The sequence below is a fragment of the Loxodonta africana genome, chromosome 13 (genome assembly GCF_030014295.1).
Source record: "Loxodonta africana isolate mLoxAfr1 chromosome 13, mLoxAfr1.hap2, whole genome shotgun sequence".
NCBI classification, from domain to species: Eukaryota; Metazoa; Chordata; class Mammalia; order Proboscidea; family Elephantidae; genus Loxodonta; species Loxodonta africana.
This window is the reverse complement of record NC_087354.1, coordinates 42,618,715-42,636,518: the sequence shown is the minus strand read 5'-3', so window position 1 is coordinate 42,636,518 and position 17,804 is coordinate 42,618,715. Positions and strand designations below refer to the sequence as shown.

The 17,804-nt window shown below is 43.2% G+C and overlaps 1 protein-coding gene across 7 annotated transcripts in view; it reads left to right on the top strand.

Moving 5' to 3' along the window:
- The window catches only part of NEO1 (neogenin 1), a 218,501-nt gene that overhangs the window by 196,993 nt on the left and 3,704 nt on the right, over positions 1-17,804 (top strand). For 5 of the 7 annotated variants that reach the window (XM_064267288.1, XM_064267292.1, XM_064267290.1 and 2 more), the window contains 5 exons: positions 4,046-4,193; positions 8,539-8,777; positions 9,374-9,466; positions 13,073-13,231; positions 17,334-17,597. In XM_064267288.1, coding sequence (XP_064123358.1) covers positions 4,046-4,193; positions 8,539-8,777; positions 9,374-9,466; positions 13,073-13,231; positions 17,334-17,597 — 903 coding nt within the window. The remainder of the gene's footprint in view (positions 1-4,045; positions 4,194-8,538; positions 8,778-9,373; positions 9,467-13,072; positions 13,232-17,333; positions 17,598-17,804) is intronic. The other 2 variants (XM_064267293.1, XM_064267291.1) reach the window with 1 other exon arrangement.

Below are 17,804 nucleotides of genomic sequence, written 5' to 3'. Positions count from 1 at the left end.
TATGTAATCCTGCAGTAACAATAATAACAAACCATAATTTATGAGTGGTTACATAGATATGTATGCTGAATAGGTGTGGGAGAAGGGCACATGGAAGTATACCCACAGGCATGTATAGGTCTGGCTGTGAATATCCCTACATACATATTTGTATGTACAGCATGTGTACTCATATATATAATGGAACTAATGGGGAACAGTCATGGAAACAGCCTAGACATATCCAGTCACTTTGTGGGATTGAATTACTGTGCTTGAATGCTAAGGACTATAGTCTCCAGGGGCTTCTAGGTCAATTGACATAACATAGTTCTTAAAGAAAATGTTCTACATCCCTACTTTGGCGAGTAGCGTCTGGGGTCTTAAAAGCTTGTAAGCCATAAACCAGAAGCTACATCAGCCTGAGACCAGAGGAACTAGATGGTGCCCGGCTATAACCGATGACTGCCCTGACAGGAACACAACAAAGATCCTCTGAGGGAGAAGGAGAGTAGTGGGATCTAGACCCCAAATTCTCGTAAAAAGACCAGACTTAATGGTCTGATGGAGACTAGAATGACCCCACAGGTCATGGTCCCCAGATCTCTTAGCCCAGCACAGGAAAGATTCCTAAAGCTAACTCTTCAGATAGGGATTGGATTAGACTATGGGATAGACAATGATACTGGTGAAGAATGATCTTCTTGGATCAAGTAGACACTTGAGACTATGTTGGCATCTCCTGTCTGAAGGGGAGATGAGAGGGTAGAGAGGGTCAGAAGCTGGCCGAATGGACACGAAAAGAAGTAGAGGAGAGAAGGAGTGTGCTGTCTCATCAGGAGGAGAGCAGTTAAGACTGTATAGCAAGGTGTTTTTAAATTTTTGTATGAGAGTCTGACTTGATTTGTAAACTTTCACTTAAAGCACAATAAAAATTAAAAAAAAACTTGTGAGCCACCATCTAAGATAGAACTCTTGGTTTCCATCTGGAACAAAGGACAGTAAAGAAGACCAAAGACTCAAGGAAACAATTAGTCCAAAGGAGTAATGGACTGCAGGAACCACAGCCTTCACCAGCCTGAAACCAAAAGAACTAGATGGTGCCTGGCTACCACTACCGACCACTCTGACCAGGATTACAAGAGAAGGTCACAGTTAGAATGGGGGAAAAAGAATGTAGAACAAAATTCAGATTCATAAAAAAGACCAGATTTATGGGGTCTGAGAGAGACTAAAGGAACCCCTGAGACTATAGTTCTTAAATACCCTTCTAACTTGGAACTGAAGCCGTTCCTGGAGATCACCTTTCAGCAAAGTAATAGGCCCATAAACAATAACACAGGTGAGGAAAGTGCTCCCTAGAACAATCATCTAAACCAAAAAACCAAACCCATTGCTGTCAAGTCAGTTCCTACTCATAGCAACCCTATAAAAGACCACAAGGACAACATATGCCCAAAACCAAAGATGAGAAGGCAGGAAGGGACAGAAAAATTAACGAATGAAAATAGGGAACTCAAGATGGTAATGGGGAGAGTGCTGATACCTTGCGGGGATGGCAACCAATGTCATGGAACAATTTATTTATAAACTATTGACTGGGAAACTAATATGCTCTGTAAACCTTCACAATTTAAAAAAAAAAAAAAAAAGACTGGACAGACATGTAGAAATTGTTGAATTGGTGTATGTTTTGTTCTGTATACTTTCACCACAATAAAAAAACAAAAATAAGATACACACTAGAGAAGTAAAGTGCCTGGGACTGCCTGCCCACTAACTGTGGCAGTCCTAGAGCCAAAACTTGGCTAGCCTGACTTCTGGTTATTCCTTCTATCACATACAGCCCAAAAGACATGAGGTTCTGTACAAGATGTGAGAATCCAGAATGGCCAAATGTCCACAAAATTAGTTACTAGAAGTGAACCGTACTGTCTTCCCACCCTTGCCCAAGATAGACATATGGAAGTGAAAAGCCTGTTCTCTAGGAACTTACAGCTCAGCTGTGGGAATAAAATGATTTCTCAGTTTTTGCTATCTATTTAAATAAAAAGTGGTATGTCTAGGCTTCAGGGAAATCAGCTTGTTCTTAGGAGAGCCAGACCAAACTTGTATGTTTCAAGGAATTTTCATGCTCTGAATTCTAGGATTTTATTTATGAGTTTCTCTTCCTGGGATATGTATGTTACATTTTTGTCCTCTTCATAGTATAATGTTCATAGCTGTGAGAAAGAGTAGTTATTCCTTTGTCTTTTCTTTCATTTATACATGCGTGTATTCGTTCATGCAGTTATTAAAGGTTCAGGTTTTACGTGACAGGCCATGGAGCAAGAGGAGTGAGTGACAAACTGCCTGGTAGAGAGAAAGGGAAAGCTTCACAGAAGAGATGATATCTAACCCAGGTCTTAAAGGGGGCGTAGAAGATTGCTACAAGACAGGGAATCGAGCGTTCCAGGAAGTGATAACAGCATGTGCAAAGGCACAGCGGTGTAAAACAACATGATCTCTCCGGGGATCACACTGCCTAGAGACAGGACATAGATTGGGTTGAAAGGGGAGGTGAGAACCAGCCTGGCAAAAGCTCAAGTACCACTGCTGAGGAACTCAAGCTTTATCCTGTGAGTAACATGTTAAATATTTGATAACTACTATACAATGTGACTTCCATTTATTTATTGAATGTTTACTGTTGCTATGATGACAGTGGTGAGTATTGGGGGCCAAGAGTATAAAAAGCAGTTAGGAAGCTGTTGCAGTAGTCCAAGTGATGTTTAAGGCAATAGCCTATAATGTTGTCCCTGGTGGGGGTGTTGATGCTCCATTTGGCAACTCACTTTTGCCCTGTCTTAGAAGGAAGCTTTTGGACAACTTATATGTTAGAGGTCGAAGGCAGTTGAGGGAGAACTTGTCTTTGTTGAATGCAGGAGAGAACTACCACCACCTCTGCTTGCCTCCCACACCCCAGCTCCCCAGCCTCTGATTTGCAATGCCTTCCCCACCAGGCACCCCACCCAGTAGCTCAGCGCTGTTGTTATTAAAGGCTTTCTGTAAAGCCCTCCTCTAACATGAATGGTATGGTTTAGTTCTCTTGGCCTCAGTCCCATAGTCTTTCCCAAATATAAAAATGTTATTTTGTTGAAGGTCAGTATGTACAACTTAAGTTGTCTGTCTGCTTACCTTTTTCTCAGAAATGAAGGATGAAAATGATTGAACCAGCTGTAGAAGAGTATTAAATCAGCCCAGATTTAGCACTGTGCCTAGCTGTAAACTGTATAATCATAGGATCAAGGTTGGAGGTCAGCTAATCCAGTGTTGTGGAAGAGATTCCCACACTTGTTCTTGAAGCTGATAAGAGAATTAACTCTGCATGGACTATGTAGAGTGAAACTTGTGAGAGCCGGAACTCGGTGGGACTGCCTTGTTTTTCCAGATCCCACAGGTTTTCTGCCTTTGACAGGGTACATCCTTACTGTTTTTCTGTCACTCTCTACTAGCGGAAAATATTTGCATTTTCCTTCTCTGACAGGTTTCTACCTTACACAAGGCCCAGCTTTCACAGGTTTTACTGTATTTTTAAAATCAGAGAAACTTTATTTTTCGAGTAATTTTTATAATCTCAGATTATTTATATTGGAGAAAACATTTGCTTTGTATGAATGTACCTTTTTTAAATGGTTTTGAAAGTCAAGAAAAGTTGATTTACAGATGATGTTTACATGACAAATTTATATATAACATAAGATAGCAGGGGGATAGACCTTTATTTGTCCAAGTACATTGAACCTTCGAAAGTCCTTGAGCATTCAGTACAATTTGAGAAGCTTTTATTGAACACCAACTTTGTACAATGTGTTGTGCTGAGAACTGTACATAGGGTGAAATCCCAGCTCTCTAGAAGTTAACACTCTAGAGAAGGTAGTCATGTTCACGAGGCACCTTAATGCGCAGTGTAGTGATGAGTGTTACAAAAAGGCTCATGCAAAGTATTTTGAATGGTCCTATAGCCTGAGTGCCTCCGTTTTTCGAATTCTCCAGCACTAACTAATGTACCATTTTCCCTCTCCAGGCAGCAACAGTCCTCACGGAAGCCCCACGTCCCCTCTGGACAGTAATATGCTGCTGGTCATCATCGTTTCTGTTGGAGTCATCACCATTGTGGTGGTTGTGATCATTGCTGTCTTCTGCACCAGGCGTACCACCTCTCACCAGAAAAAGTAAGGAGTCCCCTAAATGGAGGCCCTAGATTTTGGGGTATCTAATTATTAAAAAAAATAAAAAAAAATTATTTTGCTTCTGTAGTTGGATTGTATACAGAATTAAAACATAAAATATACGAAGAGAAATATTTGAAATATTTTAAAAGGTAATGGAAAATAGTTCCTCTAATGGGTAGCTGTCAAGGTCCTGGCAAGAAAGAGGTGGAACACTTAAAAGGGGTGAGAGTTTAAAGAAGGGACCACTTACAAAGGCAGAGGTAGGGTTAAGGGAAACTAAGCAGGGATGCTGAATGGCTAGGCACAGTGATAAGCTGCTGTCACCTTTAGGCCTGAAAAGGCCAGAGGAGGGACTTGTTTTCAGAGATCTGAAGCTGTAGGAAAGGGCTTCCCGATAGGAGCTGTGCTGGTAGGTGGAGGAATGTAACCACTGCTAACCTCTAGCCCAGCAAGGAGGGGATGGGGGGAAAGAAAAAAAAAAAAAACACCTCCTACCCTGCAGTGTCTTGCAAGCACCTTCTAATGGCCAAACCCAACTGGAAGCCAGAGTCAAGGTTGCCAAGTAGATATAGTCCATTTAGCCCAGCCTCTCAAGCTACAAAGCCAGGTAGAGAGTAGATCTGGAGGGGAAAGTGGAAAATGTCCAGCATTGCTGGTAACCCCTCTGCAGTTAAATATGCACACAGTGAACTGGGTGCACGGAGTGTGTGGACATGTCTACAGGCTGCTTCATGGCACAAATGTCAGCTGAGATGAAAGAAGACCAAATCCTTTGCCATCTAGTCGATTCAAACCAAGGGTTGCCATGAAAGAAGACCATAGTCTCCTTATTCCAAACCTAAGTTTAAGAATATTTTCAAATAAGTGTATCTTTTTTCTTTCAGATATATAAAGATTTAACAAATTACTAACAAGTGTAGAGATCCTGGTTGGGGTCCGGGGAGGACAGTTTGCTTTCATGAATAAGAACGGACTGTCCATAATCAGCATTTTAATTTCCCAGGGAGGTCAAATGGCTGGAAGACTTCCCTAGAATTTTGAGGCTTCTGACTAATGGTAGCAGATAACAGAGGGGTTCAATTATATAGTGTTTGATCATAGCCCACACTGCTAAACTTGAGAGAATTCTTGACCCTAGGTTACATTCAACTCAAATATCTGGCCAGCAAGACAGATACCAAAAAAGGAGAGCCATATGTTGCCCATAATAGCAAAACACATTATGGGCAATAAAAGGGCTTCAATTGCAGTATCCCGAAAGATCATAAAATGGGAGTGTTGCTCCATGAAAGAGAAGCATATGACTGTGTTTGGGATTATCTGACTTGGTCAGCCCAGGACAAAGTTGCATGTATTTAATAGCTGTAAATTTGTTTGTTTTCCGTGAACAGGACGGGTACAAACTACCCTGTAAACTAAAGTTACAAACTGCTAGTAATAACTTTGTGTTATTTCCTGTAGGTTGTGTGATGTTTTGAATCTCTCTTTCTTTTGCCCAAATAAAGTAGCTATCCACAGCCTTCATTGCATCACTTCCCTAGGAGGATGGGGGCCCCTTTTATAAGCCACCTGATCACTGTTTACAGCTCTCCCTGTCTGCTTTTGATTATAGAAAAATCTCGAAACCTTCAGAGATGAATTTTTTTGTACTCTACAACTTTTCTGCAACCTTCTTTGTCAATCATCTATGTATCTTTATGAGCTTGATTGTATACCTAGTTTTAGAAATCTTGAGACCTTTAAGGACCAAACTGACAGAGAATCCCTGATGTTTTGGGGGATTTAAGATTCAAAGTAAATAAGGGTACTCATTCTTCAGATTCCCCAAATATTAAGAGGTAGAAAAATGAGTTGGTAGTAGTCTCCATATTCTGTATTTGAATCTGCAAGCTCCACTGATTGGGTCCTTTTGTTTAAAAGATCCATATGAAGTCTTCACAGGGCTTCCTCCCCCAGTGACTTGATTTCCAAGTGTTTCATCAACCACTGAAAAAAAGAGTTTTTCTTACTACTTCTTCTCTGATGCCTGAAATACCTCCCATTTAAATTATAGCTATCTTTATAGACTGTTAGAACTTCAGAGTTGACAGCAGTTAGCCAAAGCCTTCATTGTTTCTCAGCACATCCCCCTTTTCCGCTTCCTTCTCAACAGATGACCTGGGCTTCTAGTTCATAAAGTACATAGAAACCATCAGATGAGAACTTAACCTCACATGCCAGTATCAAATCTAAAACCTTTCTCCTTTGGTAGTAATCATTTCCTCCTCTTCCAAAGTATACTTCCTCGTATCTGAAGCCAGTTCCTTTATTATGTTCGGGATCTCAGTGCCTTCTCTCTTTCTAAGACCTGTACTTGCTATTATCCCTCTCTCCAACATAGCCAACCTCTCTATTGGCGCTCTCCCTTGAGCATTTAAGTATGTTCACTCTTCTTCTACCTTAAGAAAAAAATATAATTATAGCCCTTTCTCTACTGCATGGTCCTTACCACCAGCTTCTTCTAAATCCCTGTCTTTCCATTCACTACTACATTTTTTGAATACATGTCTGCACTGTTTGTCCATTCCTTGACCGTCTGCTCATGTTTCAGTCCTTTCTAATACAGATTCTGCCCCTACCACTTTACCAGAGTTGCTTTTGTTGAGGTCACCGATGACCTTCATATTGCTTAAGTCAAAGGACACTTCAGTCCTCATCTTACCCTGTCTCTCAACAGCATTTAATAGTCGACTACTCCTTCCTTCTTGAAACATTCTCTTCTCTTGTCTTCCATGATAGCATGTTCTCTTTCATAGTCTTCTTAGTGTCCCAGAGGCACCTCAACCTCATTATGTCCAGGTCAGAATTTATAGTCTTTCTCCTCCTTCTCCTCCATTTTCCCAAAGTTAGTAAATGGCTTAGCTAGAAACCTTGATAATCATCCTTTACTCCTTTCGCTCTTCCACCCCCTCCTCAACTCTACAGCCATTTATTCCCCAAGTCCTGCCATTTCTGCTTCCTAAATAGCTTTCAGTTCTGCTTTTCCTTCATTCCTACTCTCCCAGGCCACCATCAGTCACTGCTGAGATTAGTGCAGTAGCACCCTAACTGGTTTCTTGTTCTGTCCCCTGCCCAGCAAATCCACCAAAAACCAAAAACCCACTGCTGTCAAGTCAATTCTGACTCATAGCGACCCTATAGGACAGAGTAGAACTGCCCGATAGAGTTCTCAAGGAGTGCCTGGCAGATTCAAACTGCCAACCTCTTGGGAGCAGCTGTAGCACTTAACCACTACACCACCAGGGTTTCCAGCAAATTCACAGCTGGTGTAAATTTTTAACTCAAAATTGATCTCTTTACTTTTCTGCTTAAAGCCATTTAATGGGTTTTTATTACCCATAAATGGAAGTTCACGCTCTTAACATGTCTCTAAAAGCCCTTTATGATCTGGTCCCTGACCCTCTCTAGCATCACTGTGTATCTCTCACCCTGTGGTTCACTGTGTGCCCCCCACTCAGGGCTGCTTACAGTCGTCATATGCCCTCTGCTTCAGGACCTTGACATGAGCTGATTGTGCCACCTGGAATGCACTCTTTGTCCCTTTAGGTCTTAGCTTAAATGTTACTTCTTCCTCCAGGTTTTTCCTGCCCACCTTAGATCCAACTATTTTTTTTTAGATCCAACTATTAAGGGGTTGCTATAACACTTGGCATTTCTTGAAACTAAGAGCATTTTTAAATAATAGTTTGATATCTTTCTTCCTCACTTGACCAAAAGTGCTACGAGGGCCCAGCATCTAGCACAGGGTCTGACATACAGTAGGTACTTAATAAATGCTTATTGAATGGGTAGGTGGGTGAGTGAAGATGAAAAATAAGACACAGAGAAGTAGATGCCATCATCCCCATTTATGACTATCCAGTTGGTCGTCCCAGTTTGGGTTACCTAAAATGTTCTCTCCCTCCTTTGTAAGCCGTAGACTCTACCCTCTATTTCATTTTTATATTCCTAGTTAATTTTGTCTTTTCTCTATTGATTGGAAACTTATGGAAGAACTTTTTGCTTTAGAGATTATTTGATAGAAATGCTATCTTAATCTTTTCTTGATACTCAAAAATATAGTCACAAGGTAATATTAAAGTACACCTTTTATATACCTCTAAATATGTGTAGATGAAGTAGAGGTACTGTTGCTATTCCCAGAAGCGAACGTCTTCTGTTTTGTTTTGTTTCTTAAAGTTTCTACCTTTCCTCGAAACTTTTCTCAGAAGGGCAGTTTTAATCCTTCAAGCCTTTTGACAACTAGGTTCATAAGTTCCTTAAAACACACACACACACATAGCTATTCTCGTAATTTTGTGCTTAGGAAACGTGCTGCATGCAAATCAGTGAATGGCTCCCACAAGTACAAAGGAAACTCCAAAGATGTCAAACCCCCAGACCTCTGGATCCACCATGAGAGACTGGAGCTGAAACCCATTGATAAGTCTCCAGACCCAAACCCCATCATGACTGATACTCCAATCCCTCGCAACTCTCAAGATATCACGCCAGTTGACAATTCCATGGACAGCAGTATTCATCAAAGGCGGAATTCATACAGAGGTACCATTTTAAGTGCAGAGGTTTTTCCCCCAAATGTTGGCAGACTATTTTCATTTAAGTCATTTTCCATTTTCTAAGGTTGCCATAATTTGGAGATTCTGTGTAAGGCTAAGTTTAAAGAAATGTGTGTGGTATGGGTTTTGGTCAACATTTGATGAAGAATCACTAGCTTGTTCTGGAGGGAGGGGGGTTCTGTACCCATAAGAGACAACCTTCTAGATCTTTTAGGTCTCTCATCAGGCTTCACCAACTTGACACTCGAGCATTTGAAGCAGCCTAGCCCATGGCCGTGTGTTTCATTCCATCCCCTTTATTGGAATCCAGCTATCACTGTTGTGTTCAGAATGTTCTTAGCCTGGATGCTGTTACTCACAGACGCCCCACTATAGCATGGCAGGCAGCCGTGTGTCATCTACATTGACTCTCGGCAGGGACCCCTGTGCTGTAATGATCATTTCCTCTTTATTTCACTTTCTGCAGATACGCCTTGTCCCCATTATCATATTGTTTGTGGGTCCTGAATCCCCCACTAAAAATGTTTTACTGCTGAGGCCTAGGGCCTGCACCTGTAACTCTTCTCCGTATTTGATGTCTAGGGCATGAATCAGAGGACAGCATGTCCACACTGGCTGGAAGGCGAGGAATGAGACCAAAAATGATGATGCCTTTTGACTCCCAACCACCCCAGCGTAAGTTCTACCCAGTCATGTTGGGGCACAACTATGAATGATCTCTTCAAACTCACGTGGTCCTAACACAAAAGAAATTTACAAAAGCTTTGAGGACAGAAGCAGGAAGCATTTGCTGTATTTTGTAATGTATATTATCCTTGAGACTAGCATTTTTAATTTTAGGGTAAATAAGCTAAAAAGACAGTTTCCCCAGTCTCCCAGGAATAGGGAAGTACATAGCATCTCTAAGAGAGAGATGAGAGGCATCCCTGTAGGCCAGGCTTACGGACAGCCAGGTGTCACAAGTAGTCCTTAGACTTCCCGACATATATTCAGCATGAATATTTTAAATTCAAACTAAGTTAAACATCATGATTAAAAAGCAATGGGACAAACCAGTTCTTTGTTTTCAAATGTTTGTGTCCCTTCCCTTGTCTCTGTTTTCAAGGTAGAGAAGGCTTTCTCAGTGGGGCTTCCCTTGAGGGTCCCCTGTACCATTCTAGAATGGGAAAGAGCTTTGTTCGATCACTGAGCTGCCTGCCTTCCAATAGGAAGTTTAAAAAGCTCTTTCTTGATTTTGAGGTATTTGCTGTAAGCTGAACAATAGTCCAGTAAGCCTTGACACTGTAGAATCCCTAGATACAAATCCTGAAGGTGTCCACTAATCACCTAAATTAAACTGAGTTTCTGAATTTTCTACTGATTCCTTAATCAGTGTGCCATTTCCAAACTCCCAGCCAGCTCTCTGTCAACAAGTGACAGTGATTTAAGTAATCATGGACATGCCACACACAAAGAGGTGCGAGGGCACACTACACTGGAATGGTTCCTCACACACTCTGGTGGTACCCCCAGGCATGCAGATGTCTGCACACACACGCGTGCTCATTCGCGCTGCCCATGTATAGACACGTAAGACACTAGATTCTAAACATCAGCATTTACAGAGTAAGGTCCTACTCCTTAAGAGGCAATTTCTGCAGAGTAGTTTGTGCTCGGGGTCTGTACTGGAAAGTAGAACCCGTACTTGGAAGCATGCAGGGAGAAAGTGTGGTTCCTTTTTCATAAGAGGTACCTGGATAGGGTACCCCAGATGTAATGACACAGTACCTGAAAAGAGTAAATTAATGCATTCCTTCTGCTTTTGAGTTACAAGAAGATGGCAGCCTGACTCTGTTTTACATCAGATTTTAGCTCCTCTCGAACTGGCTCATTTTTAAAACTTGCAAAATTTGACTATCCCTATTCCTAGTTGTGTTACTTTTAGATGTGTTAAAGAAAAAAAGGAAACTCTGGTGGCCTACTGGTTAAGTGCTACAGCTGCTAACCAAAAGGTCCACAGTTTGAATCCACCAGGCACTCCTTGGAAACTCTACTGTGCAGTTCTACTCTGCCCTGTAGGGTCGCTGTGAGTCGGAATCGACTCGATGGCAATGGGTTTGGTTTTTGGTTTGAAAGAAAAAAGGTATTTTATACCAGCGGATAGCATTCCTTTTTTTTTTTTTTTTTTGGTATTGGGGAAGGAGTATGTATAAATACACAGTATTATCATTAACGTCATTTAGTTTGTGCCTCAAAAATTGGGTGGGAGTAGAATTTTTTAATTCAAGAATCTGAAACCAAGTACCCAGATAATGTACTTGTGATCTTTGGGTTTTGAGATATCCATTTCCCTTTGTGGCTACAGTCCTCTTTCACAAGATGGGCTTCCCTGAGCTCTGGGTCCTGGGAGGTGCTGGGGTCTTGTACCCACCACCCACCCACACTTGTCTTCAGTGGCCGTGTGGTACTAGGGAGAGCTTGCTGGCGTTGAGGTGACGTTCAGTCCAATAAAGTGTTGTTTTTCTTTGTGAGAGTCCCCCATACTTACAGCCCTTTCAGATTACACCTGCCAGGTAAAAATCAGGAGACTGGTCTTTACCCCAACCTCAATTCTGGAAGACATGGATTCTAAAGCACCCCACTTCTGAAAACCACTTCTTACCCCCTAGAGAAGTCAACCCCTAAAATGGCCTGAGAGCCCTCCTCAACCAGGCAGCCCTAGGTTTTATGTTTTTATTCCAGCGGACACATGAGCCTTCTGATCTCTGAGAGGAGAACAGGAAAAACCCATGTTTGTTCCTCAGGCCTTGAGGAGGGAGGGATAGGGGATGCTTCAGTGTGCCAGGCTGGTTGTGCCACCTGCTTGCTCACACATGGCCAGAACAGGAGATGGTTGAAGAATAAGGCCACCCAGTTCATTGGCTGGGACTCCTCTTTACCAAAGTAATGTTGAGTGGCCCCACAAAGGTCTAAGGAGAACCTGGTGACAATGAACATTTCAATAGGCTCCAGAGGGCTAATTAAGTTTAATCACAAAGTTTATGAAACCCTTGCTTAGAAAAGAAAAGATTGCCTGTGTTCCTAGTCAACATTGCCTATTTGCCTATTCTGGGAGTTTAGAGCTGGTTAACTTGACCTTAAATATTCTGTTTCTGCAACTTCTCTAAGGGGAGGAGTGAGTATCTGAGAAAAATCTATTCCCAAAATCTGGGTTTCTGATTGTTTTTTTTTGTTTTTGTTTTTTTTCTTTTCATTTCTGGGATAGATATGGAAGCCTGATTACAGAGGGGCTTTGTCTTCATGATAAAGTTGTATGTGGAATCTCTGTGTGGAAATTTGGATTCTGGTGGGTATGACTGAACCACCAGACTGGAAGCAGCCAGAGATGGCGCCGCAGGCCCATGGTTCATGCTTTTAGTACCAGATTGGGCCATGAGAGTTCAGTTGCATTTGTATTGTTTTTAAGACCTGAAAATGGTTTAAACAGGCACTCATTGACGCAACCTGAATACCTATTGCATGCCTCATTTAGCAATTGAGAAAGGGCAGAATGAGTTGAGAATACGCTCAAAAGAGAAGGGACTTCAATCCTTTTATAGGAAAAAATATAATAGAAACTAAAGCCATCATTTGTTTGCTTATGGATTAATATTTTGAGACATTTTCAAATAGATACTTTAATAGCTCATGTAATCCATGTTTATTGTAGAAGAATTGAAAAATATAGATAAGCCAAAAGAAAAACATTTTTTAATCCTGACCACTCTCCCCCACAAAATAATGACTGTTAATATTTTAGTATATATTCCTTGGATTTTTTTGGAAATACCATCCCCCCCAATTTTTACTCAAATAACATGCACCTTCTATGTTTGTTTGCCAAACACACCCTCCTGCTGTGAGGCATTTTCATAAGCACTGCTACGCCAAATTTTTTTACGTGATGCTGTAAAAATTACCATAGCACACTTAAGAAAATACCACACGGCAGGGAATGAAGCAGTTGGCAAACAACTGTAGAAGGTGCACGTTATTTGCGTAAAAATACGGTACACATACACACATGTATATGTCACATTAATAGATTTATATGCATACATGTCAGATATGAATGTGTTGCTTTTTTTAAAAAAGACAAATGGAAAATCATGGCTAATTGTCCAAATCCAGCTAGCTGCCACCAAAAAGCCAAGGCAGGGGTTGGCATGGGAGGTGGGAAGGGGTGACGATGCTATTGAACTGTGATTCGTGTGTGTCTGTGCCAGCTTGTTAAGCATTTCTCTGTCTTGTGTTCATTCACAGCTGTGATTAGTGCCCATCCCATCCATTCCCTCGATAACCCTCACCATCATTTCCACTCCAGCAGCCTCGCTTCTCCAGCTCGCAGTCATCTCTACCACCCGGGCAGCCCCTGGCCCCTTGGCACATCCATGTCCCTTTCAGACAGGGCCAATTCCACAGGTGAGAGATGAGGGCCAAGCCCAGATGGCAAGCCTTCTGAAAGAGCTGGCAAGCTGAAATGAGGAAGGGCTTGCCCGGCTTAGAAGAGGGATTTGGAATTTGTCTCCGTGTTACTGATTGACTGTAACATTTCTGTTACTGACTCAGATTTGTCTCCCTAAAATTCACCCTGTTTGTCTCCACAAGTTCAAATGCTCAGTGCACAAGGTGGTGTTTGAGAAAAAGTAGGGATGGCTCGACACACATCCCCATCCCTTGTGCTGTAAACAGTCATTTTTTTTTTTTTTCGAGCTTGTTCATTATTTTAATCCTCCAATCTGAGAGGAAAACTCATTCGGGGTGCTTTTCAGACACCAGAGGTTGCATTTGTCTCACAGTCACCAGAATGATAGGAGGGTCAGTAAGGTGAAAATCCCTTCTGCCATTGGACCAAAGTAAGAACAACCTCCAAGAGGCAGTTGCGGGGAGCATGTAACCCAGCAGCCGCATTCAGCTTGGACATGTTGTGAACCTGGGCTTGTCTAATGGAGCCTGTTGTCTAATAAAAAAAAAAAAAATGGAGCCTGTTAAAATGAGGAAGGGATGTACAGGCGTAGGTCATCACTAAAACCAAATAGGAAATTAGCGTAACAGTCCAGCGTACTTAAAGAATGATACAATGGCATTGCCAAACAAATGTATCCCAGTTTGGGAACCATTAGAGGCAGCACCATCAAAGCAGTTTAGAAAATATTAAGGGAGGGGACAGCGAGTGAAATAAATATTGTTCTTCTTGAATTAAAAAATAATTTCTGTCCCCTCAGTTTCAGAGGACAACTCTAGTAACTTGTCATATGTACAAAATACTGTTTTCTTATCATCTGAGACCTGCCTATTAATAGTTGTTATAATGTTACTGTCAGAACTGAGTTTTAGTGGTGCTGGGAAATAAAGGAATTGCATGTGAGTTCCATTTTAAAACAACCCTATACTTGGTGCTAGAAGTTTGGGTTGCCAATAAATGTAGCGTCCTTCTCTCCTTTAAGTTTTGATCAGTCATAAACCAACCCAAAACATCAGATGAAGATGAGAGTTTATTAAGTGATGTCTAATAACCCCCCAGGAGCCCTGGTGGCACCAGAGGTTAAGCGTTCGGCTGCTAACTTAAAGGTCAGCAGTTCAAGTCCACCAGCCAGTCTTCAGAAACGCCACGGGGCGGTTCTACGGGGTCGCTATGTGTTGGAATCAACTCAACAGAAATGGGTTTGGGTTTTAGTAACTCCCAAAGTTAGCCACTATGTCTAAAAATTGACCTTCCTGCTGTCTTCTTCCAGATCAGGTTTGAGGACCTGCTTTTAGGGAGACAGTCCTCAGGATCTCCAGTTATTTCAGGCAGCTGTATGGAATCTGCTGCACAAACCTAGTCTCAAAGAACAGAGGACCAGGAAGCAGCACCCCCCCCCTCCCCCGCCCCCAAATCCTGATCTTAGAAAGCAGTTTTTGAGCCCGGACCCTGTTTCTCCATTTAAAACAGAGGAGCCCCACCCAGTAGGATGTAGGCCTGCCTGGTGGATGGCTGCTCTTCCCAGTCAGGTCAGCCCCTCCTCCTTCCTCCTGGATGGGAAGGGAGTGGGTGGTGGTGGAGAGGAGCAGGGCAGCTCCTGCCCAGCCCTCCTTGAAGGGGTCTAATTTGGTAAGAGTTCCCTCCTGTATGGGCTTAGGCAGAAAGTGAGGAGAGGGAAAACAGTAATGGCTTCCATTACTAAATGTAATTGATTTGTATTACTAAAGGGTTCCTTGCTTTAGTGACCAGAGAGGATAAAAGAAAAGTAAAACTAAGGTGGTAAACTCACTGAAGAGCAATTTGAAATATAGAGCAAGCATCTAGAAATGGTCTGAGTCCTCACACTGTTTTCCCAAGCCCGGCGTCTCTAGAGCCCGGGTGTGGACCACAGGCCCACGTGCATGGACGGGGCATGACTGTAACCTGGCCAGAGCAATCCCTGCTCGAAGGCATTTACTGTGTCACCACCACTTGACATGGGAAGAGTACTTTCCACTCCCCATGCACTTGGCCAGTATGAACTTCTGTGGGGCTTAAGTAACTGGGAGGCAAGTAGGTCAGGAAGTAGACCCCCCACCAAAACAGAAATTTTAGCTGCAGTATAACTTTCTCAGTAGGCCGTTGATGTTGTAGCAACTCCAGGGAGCATCTTTCACAGAGTACAGTGGACTGGTGTCTTTAAGGTGGCCCTGGTCAGGGCTGTACTCATGTAGGCAGCCCTGTTTGTCACCCTTTCCAGCATCTCTTTGGCCCTCAGAAGCTGTAGACATCAAGTTAAAGGCAGTGCGGCAACCAGGGTAGGCCTGTGTGGCGTGGTCAGGACTTGAGCCCACTTTTCTCCCTCCACTCCCTGCTACCCTCCCTAACCAACTTCCACCTGGCCCAGGATCCCACAGATTAGAGGCCAGCAGCTCCCCAGCTGTAACGATGCTGGCTCCAGCAGGCATAAGACCTGTTACCCTCACTACACCCTTTAGAGGGTGTGAAGTGACCTGGGTCTGGTAGGATTGTCACAGAGCCAGGCTTTGGGCACTTGGGGAGGGTGTGTGAGTCTCATCCCTAGGACTCAAGACCTTTAAGCTAAGGAAGCAGCACTCATGACTGGCATGGTCTCTTTCCTCAGAGCCCAAGGGAGCAGATGCATTGATAAAGTCCTGGTATAAAATGTACCTCAGAAACAAAGGCAGGGAAAAGCACTGGATTTCTGCACACTGCTCCTGCATTACTATTTAAAATGGGATATTTTCTTTTTAAATTTGAGGACTTTAGGAGCCAGAGGAGGACAGCGGGTCACCTCTTACCCTGAGCTGGTGTCCTCCCTGCCTCTCCTCAGGGATGGGAATGGTGGTCTGCACAGCTCATGCTGTTTGAAAGACCTTCCTTATATGGTCCCCCTGGGCCTTGGTGCTCTCCTGCCCCTGCGGGGTCAGTGGTGGGAGGTGGGTGAGTACTGGGCAGGAAAGGGCAGTATAGTATAGGGTGGTTAAAAGTATGAGCTTGGGTCAGAGTACAGGGATCCAGATTCCTGCCCCACTAGTTGTAACTGTGGCCTTCTGAGCTGCGAGGATCAAATGAGATAATACATGTAAAGCTCTTAGCACAGTACCTGGCTAAGAGAAAGCATTCAGAACGTTAAAAAGTAAAGAACCCTATCAGTTACTTAAGCACTGTGCCTAGCAGTTTTCATCCGGATTCTCTTTTATTCCTCAGTGAATTATGTACTGTTCTCCCTGTTTTACAGATGAAGAAACTAAGACTCAGAAATTCAGCGGCTGCTGAATTTACCCAGCTAGTATGCCGAGATTAGAGTCCAGGCCTAGCTGACTCCAAAGCCAGTGATTTTTCTACTCTGCCTCAGGAGCAGCTCTGCTACCTCTTCACATAGTTTGAGATAATCGTGTTCTTCTGAGTCTTCTGCTTCCCCAGGCTAATCTACCCCTATTTCTTTCTGTGGACCGAAATGGCCTTCATATGACTAACAGATGTCTAGACTATTTGGTTGTCCAGGTGTCGCCTTGGCTCTGCGGCTGTTGCTCTGATGAGGCTGTCCACAGCCCCCAGAAGGCGTGCAGAGCCTGTGGCGTAGACCTTTCCTGCGGTAACCTCCAGGCCTCACGGGCAGAGCTGGCACTTGTCAAGTATCCAGCCAGGCTTGGTGACCAGTCACGGTTGTCTGAAATGTCTGTCTCCTAAGACTATTAATCAGTGAATGGAAATTTTAATTTTCTTTTATACTTTATCTTAATAAACAATAGTCCCAGGAACCTTTACATGGGCTCCCTAATGGATACTAGGGAGAACTTTAAACTTGTAAAATTATATCCACTTGGTTTTGTGGATAAAAAGATTGGAACAGCTGGTTGACGAAAGGATGGTTCGGGACTCTTAGATTAGGCCATTCTTAGCCTTGGCAGTGATGCTAATCCGTGTTCTTTTGGACTAGCACTGATTACTGATTGAGCTGGTTTAGGGGGTTCATTACAGAAGTAGCCAGAGTCCTGGGCTTTGCATGTGTTTTATGATAAAAGAAATGCTAACATTTAGACTTTTCTGCTATAGAATCCGTTCGAAATACCCCAAGCACTGACACCATGCCAGCCTCCTCGTCTCAGACATGCTGTACTGATCACCAGGATCCTGAAGGTGCTACCAGCTCCTCTTACTTGGCCAGCTCTCAAGAGGAAGATTCAGGCCAGAGCCTTCCTACAGCCCATGTTCGCCCTTCCCACCCACTGAAGAGCTTTGCTGTGCCAGCAATCCCGCCCCCGGGACCTCCCACCTACGATCCGGCGTTACCAAGCACACCGTTGCTGTCCCAGCAAGGTGAGGGCAGCAGCACCGGGAGAGGAACCCTCTGGCTCAGGCGCAGGGCAGAAGTCAGCTCTCTGACAAGTAACACAGCACGTACCCTCCAAGCATATCCCAGTAGTTACAGTAGTGTGTCAGCACCCCGCTCAGGGAGGATGCGTGTTCCTCTCCTTTGGGAATGCATATGGACCAGAGAATAATGTGGTGGAAAACAAGGGCTGA